The sequence below is a fragment of the Carassius gibelio genome, chromosome B3, assembly GCF_023724105.1.
Source record: "Carassius gibelio isolate Cgi1373 ecotype wild population from Czech Republic chromosome B3, carGib1.2-hapl.c, whole genome shotgun sequence".
NCBI lineage: Eukaryota > Metazoa > Chordata > Actinopteri > Cypriniformes > Cyprinidae > Carassius > Carassius gibelio.
In genome coordinates this window covers 38013631-38027721 of record NC_068398.1, presented here as the reverse complement: position 1 = coordinate 38027721, position 14091 = coordinate 38013631, and the positions used below count along the sequence as shown (strand labels likewise).

General features: G+C 37.6%; 1 protein-coding gene across 1 annotated transcript; it reads left to right on the top strand.

Annotated features, from left to right (window-relative positions):
* Positions 1–266: 266 nt before the first annotated feature.
* Positions 267–13921, top strand: LOC127953395 (zinc finger protein 501-like). Its single transcript, XM_052552631.1, has 2 exons — positions 267–646; positions 10751–13921. Exons 1-2 carry the CDS (start codon positions 481–483, stop codon positions 11971–11973), a joined length of 1389 nt encoding a protein of 462 aa, XP_052408591.1. The 5' UTR covers positions 267–480; the 3' UTR covers positions 11974–13921.
* Positions 13922–14091: the final 170 nt, after the last annotated feature.

Genomic DNA, 14091 nt, shown 5'->3' with positions numbered 1-14091 from the left:
CCCTTAAGCTGTCCTCTATGTTGGAATGATATAATTTAATTTTTGTAGTATTGTTTTCTTTTTGTTTGTTGTTATAAGTCTGGTTATGCTCAACCAAGTCTGAATAATTGTGGATATTTTTGGAAATGTGTTCATGTACTACCTTGTTTGGTTATAATGTTGTTGCAATAAAAAAAAAAAAAAAACACTTCTCCACCGTTCTGGTCTTTCTTCCTCTCGTCGCTTCGCTCCAGTCCAGCGGGAGGCGCTAAACATCATTAAACCTCAGAGGAAGAAGTTCAGTTTCACCGCGCTCTCTGTTGTTGTTTTGTCGGTGTGCTGCCTTAATACAAACGGTTAGACAAGTTTCTATAGAGAGAAAATACAGATTTTGAATCAGTTCAGTAAATACCTATAACATCCTCACATTCGTGAGTTTTGAAGCGAGCAGGAATATCTGGAGGAGTACCAGCTGAACTTAGATCTGCTGCTTTGAAAATTATGTTTATTAAAGAAGAAACAGAAGAGAACACGAGTGAACCAGAAACCTGGAGAATTAAACAAGAGGAACCAGAAACCTGGAGATTAAAACACGAGGAACCAGAAACCTGGAGAATAAAACAAGAAGAACCAGAAACATGCAGAATAAAAAAAGAGGAACAAGGAGGTTGGTGTTTATTCATATTTATTTTACTTTTTTAAGTTATTTTTTTGTTCTTCATTCATCTTTAATGACTGTGTGTGATAACGTTACATTAGGCTTAAATTTTTTACTTATCGGGTGTTTTGGGGCCCTGGAGAATTTCTGTGGGTGTTTTTATATAAAGTCTAGGTGTAGACTGCTGCACTCAAGACTTAACCATGGGTTTTTATTAAAGTTCCTTTGACTATTTTGTACCATTCAATGTTATTGAACCACTTTTTGTGCAGAATGAATAAAGGGTGATAAATTAAAGTTCTTGCAGTATCCTTTAATAAAATATAAATAATATACAAACAATAAAAGCATAATCTAAAAAACCATGTCTTGTGCATTATAAAGAATATAATACAGTTGGTTTGATACATTTATCTCAAACTGTGTCAGTTTAATTGAAGTGAGGATATTATATAAAACTGTTGATTCAATAATGTATATAAAAACAACAAAGGCATCATCTGAAAAACAATGCCTTGCGCATTATACTGAATAATATTCTGTATATTTTACAGTTGGTTTGATCAAATGATGTTGTCCTTTAATGTATTTATATTAATGCATTAAAAGTTGTAAAATTATTTTAAAACCCATAAAACGGTAATTAAAAAAACTGAACTTTGTGCAAGAACGGATGTTTTTCTGAATATTTTAGTATTGGTTTTACATTATTGTGTCACGTAGTTCAATCGTTTATTTAATTTAAATGGTTCATTGTTAATTTCCCCCTAGAAATTAAGCCTTGTGCAACGTAAAGGGCATGGATTTATAACTTTACCGCCGTCGAAAACCACTACACAAGCACTGCACCAACTGCATAAAACACCTCTGAAATTAGTTAAAATGAGTGCTGTCTGTCACTGTCTGTAATCAGTTCAGTGAATGACTGTATGCTCATTTTTTATAAAGTAGCAACAATGTCATTTGTAAAGTAGCCTACAGTCTTAGGCACATTAGTATTTTCACCCCAAAAAAGGGTTTTAAGCCAGTTATTTATATCTTTTGCTGTAGTATGTCAGTAGGAAATATCAGTTTACATTTCCAAACATTCATTTTGCCATTCATTTTAAAGGGGGGGGTGAAATGCTATTTCATGCATAGTGAGTTTTTTACACAGAGTTGGATTCCCATGCTAAACATGGACAAAGTTTCAAAAATTAAGTTGTACGTTTGAAGGAGTATTTCTGTTCCAAAAATACTCCTTCCGGTTTGTCACAAGTTTCGGAAAGTTTTTTTCGAGTATGGCTCTGTGTGACGTTAGATGGAGCGGAATTTCCTTATATGGGTCATAAGGGCACGTCTGCCGGAAGAGCGCGCGCTCCCGTATAGCAGAGCACTGAGAGCACAACAGACATTTACTGATCAGAGCGAGAGCGTCGCGAAATGTCACAAAAGGAGTGTGTTTTTGGTTGCCGGGGCAAGACAACCCTGCACAGATTACCAAAAAAAAAAAAAACAGCATTAAGGGACCAGTGGATGGAGTTTATTTTTACAGAGCATCAACGGAGTTGTGCAAGTGTTTTTGTTTGTTCCCTGCATTTCGAAGATGCTTGTTTTACAAACAAGGCCCAGTTTGACAACGGATTTGCGTATCGTTTATTTCTTAAAGGAACACTCCACCGTTTTTTGAAATAGGGCTTATTCACATTATTTCCTACATTTAGATAGGTGGGCAAATGCATTTTTGTGTCAGTGCATGCATTGTTTTAGTTTGACTGGGTCGGCGTTAGCTTAGCTTAGCACAATGAATGGAATCCTTTGTTGCCAGCTAGCATGGCCTGAGTAAAAGTGATCAAAAAAAAAAAAAAACCCCACCTAATTACTTCTTGTGGCCTGCGTATTCACAACGAGTACAAATAGCGATCCAGATTAACACTAGGCAATTTCCTAGGCAGATATTGACTTGGGACTATATTATGGGGAAGCACAGGCGAAGCACTGCTGCTTAGGCGAAGCACTGCTACTTCGGCGCAGAGATATCACGCAACACATGAAAACATCAACTCTATGTGAATACAGGTATAATATGGGTCGATCTATACATGCGTCATGATTAAAATAATCACTTACTCTGTGGACAGCTGTCCATTTGGTCCATTCGGCGTGGGGCGTTTTTTCCAGTTCACTTTGTCACACCGGAAAAAAAAATAGAGTACTGCAGAATGGATCAGCGCCGTGAAATCCTCTGTAGATGTGACACAACTTCGGGCACGCTCATCTTGATCTGACGTGTTGAGCCTGGTCATCAATGGCAAAAACATGTCCCACTCTCTACAGCACAGACACTCTATTTCCGTCGGCATAGATTGGCATATTCCCCCACATTCACACCACCAGTTCATGTTGGCTCTCATCCTCACGTCCTCAGGCTGTTGAGAGATCTCAACCTCCTCCTCCTGTCGTTCTATTTTCAAAGCACGCAGGTCGTCTTCTGTAAACTCTGGTTCAAATAGGTATGGTTCTGGTTCTTGACTGTCTGAGAAGTCACCCTCTTCGTCTCTCTCAAAATCAGCCATGTTCATCGCCATTCGTGTACTGTAAGGAAAATAGCCAGGCTGCTACTATTCACGCCGGTATGTTGACGGAAGTCGTGGGATTTCATGTGTTGCGTGATTCTCTGCGCCGAAGTAGCAGTGCTTCGCCTAAGCAGCAGTGCTTCGCCTGTGCTTCCCCATAATATAGTCCCAAGTCAATATCTGCCTAGGAAATCGCCTAGTGTTAATCTGGATCGCTATTTGTACTAGCTGTGAATACGCAGGCCACAAGAAGTAATTAGGTGGGTTTTTTTTTATTTTTTTGATCACTTTTACTCAGGCCATGCTAGCTGGCAACAAAGGATTCCATTCATTGTGCTAAGCTAAGCTAACGCCGACCCAGTCAAACTAAAACAATGCATGCACTGACACAAAAATGCATTTGCCCACCTATCTAAATGTAGGAAATAATGTGAATAAGCCCTATTTCAAAAAACGGTGGAGTGTTCCTTTAAGGATGATGCAGTCCCAACGAAAAAGGGTAACGATCGTGTGTTGGAACCACAGGCGGTGAGTAGAATTGCTTAAAATATCCGGGTTCGAGCCCCGCTCGGAGCGAGTCGTTGCTGCTGCTGCTCTCGTTCAGTTTCAGCCTCGGGATCTGTTTCTGGATCATAAATAAACGGCTGAATCTGACTGTTAGCCATGGTTTGTTTTGGATGATGGTTTTGTCCTCACGGTAATGTCACAGGTTCCACATGCTCTCAACGCAAAAGCTTACTCGCGCTCGTGATTCTTTAGCTCCGCCCACACGTCACGCCTCCAGCCGGTCGTGTTTTTCCGGGAAAAATCGGTACAGACTATCTTTCTCTTATGAATATAATAAAACTAAAGACTTTTTGGAGTTATGAAGGATGCAGTACAACTCTATAGGTAATCAAGATTAACAGGATATTGAGTAAAAACGAGCATTTCACCCCCCCTTTAATAATAATCTAGTAAGATTGTTGAATGCACATGCAGTCTGACAACAGACAGCCTAAGACTAAGACTTTTGGATAGTAGTGTGTACTGTATAAAGTACGTATAATTAGATTAAGTCAAAGTCACCTTTATTTATATAGCGCTTTAAACAAAATACATTGCGTCAAAGCAACTGAGCAACATTCATTAGGAAAACGGTGTCTCAATAATGCAAAATGATAGTTAAAGGTAGTTCATCATTGAATTCAGTAATGTCATCTCTGTTCAGTTAAATAGTGTCTGTGCATTTATTTGCAATCAAGTCAACGATATCGCTGTAGATGAAGTGACCCCAACTAAGCAAGCCAGAGGCGACAGCGGCAAGGAACCGAAACTCCATCAGTGACAGAATGGAGAAAAAAACCTTGGGAGAAACCAGGCTCAGTTGGGGGGCCAGTTGTCCTCTGACCAGACGAAACCAGTAGTTCAATTCCAGGCTGCAGCAAAGTCAGATTGTGCAGAAGAATCATCTGTTTCCTGTGGTCTTGACCTGGTGCTCCTCTGAGACAAGGTCTTTACAGGGGATCTGTATCTGGGGTTCTAGTTGTCCTGGTCTCCGCTGTCTTTCAGGGATGTAGAGGTCCTTTCTAGGTGCCGATCCACCATCTGGTCTGAATACATACTGGATCCGGGTGACTGCAGTGACCCTCTGATCTGGATACAGACTGGATCTGGTGGCTACAGTGACCTCGGAACAAGAGAGAAACAGACAAATATTAGCGTAGATGCCATTCTTCTAATGATGAAGCAAGTACATATAGTGTTATGGGAAGTGTTTCCGGTTCCGGTTTACCTAATTAATGCAGCCTAAAAATCCTTTAACGGATTTGGATATTAAAAGCATATTAGTATGTTATGTGTATGCCAGGTTAAAGAGATGGGTCTTTAATCTAGATTTAAACTCCAAGAGTGTGTCTGCCTCCCGAACAATGTTAGGTAGGTTATTCCCGAGTTTAGGCACCAAATAGGAAAAGGACCTGCACTTGTGATCGATATGATACATCTTCATTCACTGTTACGAACTGATGGCGGTCATATAAGTACGATTTAAACCATGCTAATGAACTTCCACTGATGCCAACAAAGTGTTCAAGTCTATGCAAAAGAATGCTGTGGTCAATTGTGTCAAACGCAGCTCTAAGATCCAATAAAACTAATAGAGAGATACACCCACGATCAGATGATAAGAGCAGATCATTTGTAACTCTAAGGAGAGCAGTCTCAGTACTATGATACGGTCTAAATCCTGACTGAAAATCCTCACATATACCATTTTTCTCTAAGAAGGAATATAATTGTGAGGATACCACCTTTTCTAGTATCTTGGACAGAAAAGGGAGATTCGAGATTGGTCTATAATTAACAAGTTCTTTGGGGTCAAGTTGTGTTTTTTTTTTTATGAGAGGCTTAATAACAGCCAGTTTGAAGGTTTTGGGGACATATCCTAATGACAATGAGGAATTAATTATAGTCAGAAGAGAACCTATGACTTCTGGAAGCACCTCTTTTAGGAGCTTAGATGGTATAGGGTCTAACATACATGTTGTTGGTTTAGATAATTCAACAAGTTTATACAATTCTTCCTCTCCTATAGTAGAGAATGAGTGGAACTGTTCCTCAGGGGGTCTATAGTGCACTGTCTGATGTGATACTGTAGCTGACGGCTGAATGGTTGCAATCTCTAATAGTATTGATTTTAGAAGTAAAAGAGTTCATAAAGTCATTACTGCTGTGGTGTTGGGAAATGTCAACACTTGTTGAGGCTTTATTTTTCGTTAATTTAGCCACTGTATTGAATAAATACCTGGGGTTATGTTTGTTTTCTTCTAAAAGAGAAGAAAAGTAATCAGATCTAGTAGTTTTTAATGCTTTTCTGTAGGATGTGTTACTTTCCCACCAAGCAATACGAAATACCTCTAGTTTTGTTTTCCTCCAGCTGCGCTCCATTTTTCGGGCGGCTCTCTTTAGGGTGCGAGTATGCTCATTATACCATGGTGTCAAACTGTTTTCCTTAACCTTCCTTAAGCGTAAAGGAGCAACTGTATTTAAAGTGCAAGAATAGAGAGAGTCCATAGTTTCTGTTACATCATCAAGTTGTTCTGAAGTTTTGGATATGCTAAGGAATTTGGATACATCAGGAAGATAACTTAAAAAGCAGTCTTTTGTGGTAGAAGTGATGGTTCTTTGATACTTGTAACAAGAAGTATAATTTACAATTTTGGCTATATGAAGTTTACACAGAACTAAATAATGATCTGAGATATCATCACTTGGCTGAATAATTTCAACACTATCAACATCAATTCCATGTGACAGTGTTAAATCTAGAGTATGATTTCGACAATGAGTAATTCCTGAAACATGTTGTCTAACACCAACAGAGTTCAGAATGTCTATAAATGCTGTTCCCAATGCATCTTTTTCATTATCGACATGGATATTAAAATCACCAACTATTAAAACTTTATCTGCAGCCAGAACTAACTCTGATGTAAAATCACCAAGCTCATCCAATTGTCTATGAAACCTATGTTATTCTGTGGGCACCAGTTAGACATCCAGCCATTGAGTGATGACAATCTGCTATGCATCGTCACCATGGTAAGCAAGGAGGGGACCAGAGCATATTACAGTGTCTGACATCGTGCTTGCAAGTTCACACACCTCTTTTAAGTTAATTTTAGTGATCTCCGACTGGCGAAGACGAACATCATTAGCGCCGGCATGAATAACAATCTTACTGTAATTACGTTTAGCATTTGCCAGCACTTTTAAATTTGCCAAGATGTCAGGGCCCGTATCCCTAAAGAATTTTTGTGCAAAAAGTGGCTCCTAGTGGCCAAATTCTAAGAAAATTCTCAGAGTCATGATGTTTTCTTAGAATTGCCCCTAAAAGTGACACGAAAATCCCAGTTAATATAAAAGCTATTCCTCAAGATTCCTAGCGCTTAAAATGGCTCCTAAGGCGAGATCTGCTAAGAGCAGGTAAGATGACTTTTAGTGGCTTAGGAGTTCCCCTAAGCAGCTGCACAAAATGGCCAAAAGAGGAGGCAGGAGAGATGTCCTGCAAACACTGGATGACGGAGTTATTGAAACGCTACAGATCGTACAGGAATCATGTTTGTGGTGGATCTCCTTAGAGATGCAATTACTTCACCAACTGGGCCAGCAACAAACCTTGCTCCTCAGTCCAGTTCGGCTTGTGATTCCTTTTTTTCTCAATTTTCTGTGTTTGTATGATATTTGTTAACAAGCCTTCATAAATAGACCATCCAGCAATCACAGACATTGATAAAAGCTGAGCCGTGTTACCCTCGTTAAGACCACACTGAGTTGTAACGTTGTAATTTCTACTTCATTAAGGACAGCCCCTTGAGATAGGCCATCTTGTTTTCAATGGGGTCCACATGGGAGTGAAAGTACAAAATATGCCAGCTAGGATATTAATATGATCAAATAAGACACAAATCATTATTTGAACAGGGTGTAATGAGCTTAAGTTTTCACATATTTTAGATTCTAATGTTAGGCTATAACCCCTACAGCTTACTATTCATTTTCCAGATATTTTCTTGAATGTGAAATATTATTTACATTTACAGTCCGCATAAGATTAGAGTGTATAATTATGTTTATTGATTTGAGGGTACATCCATTGCTCATTATCACCAAAAGTTAATTTTCATCAAACTTGTAGGATCAACCAATTACGGCTTTTGAAATGATGACTCATACCTAGCAACGGGGTCAACCACACCTCCTCACTAAGATAGGATTTTCCATCCATTCCTTGCTCAGAGTTCACTGAAAATGTTCTGGAATCAATTCTAAGCTAAAACTCCTGGCAATTAATTTTTAGGTTAAGTTAGGAGCTCTCTGAGAGGATTCTCAGAATCTTTAGGGATACGGGCCCAGGTCTGTAAAGTGTCTAGTCTGTAAAAGTAAAGTGTCCCGGTCATGTATAATGCGTAGATTCCTGTTGAATCCTTTTAGGAGTGAAACCGTTGTCATTTCCTGAGTGGAGTGCCCTCTATTGGAGTTTATAGGCGCGTTTCCACCGCAGGAACTTTACCCAGGAACTAGGGACTTTGGCCTGGTACTTGGTGTGTTTCCACCGCAGGAACCAGGAACTAAATAAAGTTCCGGGTAAAAAAATGCCCCTCAGAAAGTCCCTGCTGACGAGGTGGTACATTTTCAAAGTTCCGGAACTTTCGGGGGCGGGACTTTGACGCTAAACATCCTGATTGGTTGAGTTCATGCAACATTGGTTGAGTTCAACCACCATTTATTCGGATCAACATTTTCAAAATATTACTGTTAATGTGTCATGAAATGTAATTTTAAAAGTATTTCAGGAGAGAATGTAGTTGTTTAAAACTCAAATCTGTTGTTTATTTATAAAGACAGCGCCTATTTAAAAATTATTTGTTTCGCTGATCTCTGAGACGGTGAGCTCCACGCAATCAGCGGGAGCTCAGTGATCATCTATACGCCGAGAAGCAGCCTCTCCTGGGATAGACCTTTTGATATGTGCCGCTAGTTCTGATGTGTCTTTAGTGGTTAAACATAACATATAATTCAGCTGCGGGGTAAATCTAACAGGTTTTCTTTTGTCTGTATTCAATTTATCTATATGTTAAAATGAAAATAAAAAAAGGCAAGTCTATATAATATTTTGTTTCATTGTAATGGCTGTATATAACGTTACACATATCCCTGAACTAAGTACATTTCTGCAGTTGTTATTATGTTTAAATGAAAACGAAAGGAGGCAGTGGTATTTTATATCCTATTTCGTTTATATACAGTAAGGAAAATTGCAGTAGCCAAGACGAGCTGACTGAAGTTATCAAGTACGCTGCTGTTTATAGATTTACCGGACTTGCGTTGTAGCGGACAACACACTCCCCAGTCGAATGCACAAAGTCTGAAACGCACGCGGACCTACGCTACGTCACCAGTCATTTGCCTTATCTTCCCGGTACTTTACACCGTGGTGGAAACGCAGAAAACAACAGGTCTGGGAAAAAATGTTCCTGGTAAAAAAAGTTCCTGGTAAAAATGTTCCGGGTAATTTCGGTGGAAACGCGGCATATGGTCACTCCAGCTGATGATCGTGACGATATATATATATATATATATATATATAATATATATATATATATATATATATATATATATATATATATTAGTTGTGTTCCCGTCTAAGGATTTTCTTAGTCGAATCGGAATTTTCGAATCTTGCTGATATTCGGCTGATCAAGTCAGACATTCTACAGCCATTATTAGTGATGTTAATACACAGGGAAAATGTGTAACTAATGCTTCGCAAAATACAAATGGGATAAATAATGTATTTATGTTTTGATTCAAATAGTTAAAATTAAATGTCAGCGAAACCCTAACAATACAAATTTTTTACAATAGTGCTCTCGTTATAAAGTTAGCCTATATGACAGTAGTTATTAATGTTCTGTATTTCTGTTTTGAGCTGCGCACACTGAAGAGGACCAGTAGAGTGAGCATTTGATAGCAGGTTTTTGATCAATGGGATTAAACTCATAATTGAATGTAGAATACGCTTTATTTATACAACTTAACGTTAATATTAGGACTAATATGCTTGCTATCTGTAAAAAGAGCCCAAATGCAAATGAACGTGTCTGTGCGGCTCTGAATGTGAACTACTTTTGTGGATGCGTTCTTCACAAAACAATGTGCAGAAACAAGGCAGCTAAACTCTAAAAATACACAGCGTTTTATTATAATGGTGTTGTCATTATAACAGTATGTGTGTGACAGTCCAGTCATAGTTATTAATAATATGCTTTTTTGTTTGACCTGCTCGTGAAATCATGTGAAATCTGACATTTGAGCACTCATGTATAGACATAATGGCATAATCAATAACTCCCGGCAAATTATTGTCAATTAATATACAATTATTTTATAATAAACTTAAAATAATATTAAACTTAAAATAATATAAAATAATATTATTATTATAAAAAAAATGCTATTGTTATTTTAATCTAAACTTTCAGAATTTACAAACTGAAAATCGGCCAGCTTTTATTTTGGCGGGTTGCCAGCAAGTAAGTACATGGATTTCCGGGTTTAGCGCTGCCGTCTGAAGAGCGTCAGTGAATGAAATGTCACAGTTTTTAATTTTGCTTTGAAAACGCTAGCGGATAACCTAGATTTATGTATTCAATTTGAAAAAAAATCTTGTACAGTAAAGTTTGTAGATCTAAAATGGTAATTGCGCATTAACAGCAGTATGAAAACGTGCCTTCTAAACTTATTTACACAGCGCATTTCTTATTTTGGTCATGCAAACCTGCATGCCGCGGTGGTATTACCCATTCTGGTTGTCTACCTACTGCATATAATTGTGTATATAAAATATATACATTTTACTAGGGCTGTGACGGTGATAAAGTGATGCTTAAAAATGTTTACCCAGTTTCCCTATTAAATTAGTAAAAGTCATTAAATCTGAAGCAAAATAATGTTAATTGTATATTCTTAGCTTTTAACAATATACCAAAAATAAATAATTTTACTTTTATTTCAGAGTACATTGAAGAAAAAGAGGAAAATGAAGAATCAAATCATCAAGAGACGCAGCATGCATGTGATCAATGCGGTAAAATGTTTTTATGGGCTTCACTTCTGAAGAAACACTTGAAAGTTCATGCAAAGAAGAAGCCACATTCATGTAATTTGTGTGGTAAGAGTTTTTTGCATCTACAAAGTTTGAAAGAACATAAGAAAATACATACTGGTGTGAAAGAGTACATGTGCTTTGGGTGTGAAAAGACTTTTAGTTCAGTGAGCAGTTTAAAACTGCACGAGAGGATTCACACTGGAGAGAAACCTTACAAGTGTTCACACTGTGACAAGAGATTCAGTCAATCATCAAGTCTGAAAACACATGAGAGGATCCACACTGGAGAGAAACCTTACAAGTGTTCACACTGTGACAAGAGATTCAGGGATTCAACACATCTGAAAATACATGAGAGGATCCACACTGGAGAGAAACCTTACAAGTGTTCACACTGTGACAAGCGATTCAGTCAGTCAGCAGAACTGAAAACACATGAGAGGATCCACACTGGAGAGAAACCTTACAAGTGTTCACACTGTGACAAGAGATTCCGTATTACATTGAGTCTGAAAAGACATGAGAGGACCCACACTGGAGAGAAACCTTACAAGTGTTCACACTGTGACAAGAGATTCAGTGTTACATCGAGTCTGAAAAGACATGAGAGCATTCACACTGGAGAGAAACCTTACAAGTGTTCACACTGTGACAAGAGATTCAGTGATTTGACACATCTGAAAAGACATGAGATGATTCACACTGGAGAGAAACCTTACAAGTGTTCACACTGTGACAAGAGATTCTGTGATTTGACACATCTGAAAAGACATGAGAGGATCCACACTGGAGAGAAACCTTACAAGTGTTCACACTGTGACATGAGATTCAGTAATTCGACACGTCTGAAAACACATGAGAGGATCCACACTGGAGAGAAACCTTACAAGTGTTCACACTGTGACAAGATATTCAGTGTGTCATCAAGTCTGAAAACACATGAGAGCATTCACACTGGAGAGAAACCTTACAAGTGTTCACACTGTGACTGGAGATTCATTCGTACAGGAAATCTGAAAAGACATGAGATGATTCACACTGGAGAGAAACCTTACAAGTGTTCACACTGTGACAAGAGATTCAGTGATTTGACACATCTGAAAAGACATGAGAGGATCCACACTGGATAGAAACCTTACAAGTGTTCACACTGTGACAAGAGATTCAGTGTGTCATCAAGTCTGAAAACACATGAGAGGATTCACCCTGGATAGAAAGCACATCACCGCAATGTACGTGAGAAGTGTTCCTTCCACACAGTCATACAAAAAAACAATCACAGTAAGGCCCCGTACACACGGAGACACATTTAGTTGTATATGTAAATATTTTGTATGGTATATGTTTTTCCTCCAGACGCATCCAACATTTTGGGAGAGTGAATTAATTTTTTTTTAAACTGGGTCCCAGAGTGGATAAATCTGAAAATGACACCTTTTTTATTTTTGTTTACTGCCAATCCATGTATTTTGTTAAACAATGATGTCATCACCCCACTTCTCTACTATAGTCAGACACCGCTACATCATGTAACACCAACAACAATGGAGGACTACATGTTTGTGTTCATGCTGTAGAAGCTACTGCGCCTATTAGTTTGACTAAACTTACTAGTGGAGCAGCACAATATTGGAAAAAACAACACACATTGTGATAATTTTTCTCGGCAATGTATATTGCGATATGGAAAAAAATCACCAGATGATCTGAACAGCTCTATTTGGGGGAAAAAAAAATAATGATTGGGGTGATTTTGTAGGTGATTAAATCAGTTAAGAAAATTAAAACAGATAAATACGATAGAAAAATGGTACAAATGAATTAAAAAAGTGCTTTATATTCTTCAGTCCAACTGTTACTGTCTGTTACGTTAAGTCTAATACATTACTGCTGCGTTACATTGCTGACAGAATGCAGTGTTTATAATCTAGAGATTGTAAAGAGTATGTAGCACACGCATTGTCAAGTCAAGTCAAGTCAAGTACAGACTTGCTCCCGCGGGACCCGATGCAACAGAGAGCGGTGCGGGACAAGACTTGTGTGTGTGCAGGACAGAGGAAAATATAAAAAGAAGTATCTAAACATAAAAAATCTAAAACAAATAAATGATTTATCTATTACACAAAAGCAAAATGAACTCATATATAATATAAACAATTGACAGGTGCAAGCGTATGCAGAGCTTCTATTTAGGCTATAACAGGGATTGGTTTGTCGCACGATGAGATTGATGATGCAAGCACACCTTTTGTGAATAAGTTTAATTTCGGCTAAGCGAGTTTGTCGTTTTTGCTGTTTTCATTTAAAATAAAACATTGAACCACAAACTAAGCATTTATTTTAAAAGGGGGAAAATACCTTATTTATTTTGGTTACAATATCCATCTTATTCGTTTTTGTTAATAAAATTTAGATCTTTAAATGCCAAAGGGAATTTGTACCATTGTACTATTTAATGGCTTATGTGTTTTAATTAATGGGCTAACAATGAACCACAAACTACTATAGTTTTAAAGAAAGAGGAAATCCAAAGACCTTTTAATTTTTTTGTGTAACAATGCAGATAAAACATTTTCCTTATATTAATAAAAGTTCAAAGTTTAAAATTAGAGAAATTGTCATCGTACTGTTTTAGCATGTTTTGTTATTAATAATAATAGGCTAATGATGAGCCACAAATTAAGTATTGGTTTGAAGTAAGAGGAAAATGTAGATTCATATTCACGTATATTCTGACATAGTTTTGCACATAGGCTGTGTCATTTCAGGCATAAATTGAGATAGAGGTGAGCATAATTCAGTGTCCACACACATCTGCGTGGCTCTCACAGTGTCTACACCATGCGCCAGCGGCGCAACAAAATGCAATAGATCCCATTATAATCAGTGATGCTGTTTGCAGTAGATGTGGTGCTACGTGACAAATCGCAGAGAGTAAATCAGTTCAAGCAAACGCACAAAACCTGATTCATATTTATAAATCCAGCAGCACATTAACCTTTAGTAATCCTTGGTGTATTTTATAGTTCTTATTATTAGAATTCATATTATTATTTTCCTATCAGTATTTTTGTTAGTTTTTTCCCATTTTTTGTCAAACATTGAATGACAGAAAAAAACAACCACCTCTCAAGTTAAAATTCAGTTTGTTAAAATTCAGTTTGATGAAATTCAGTTTGTTAAAGTTCAGTTCGATGAATAATGAGTAATATGCATTCAAACATGGTTAACAAATTTACTTCTAGTTG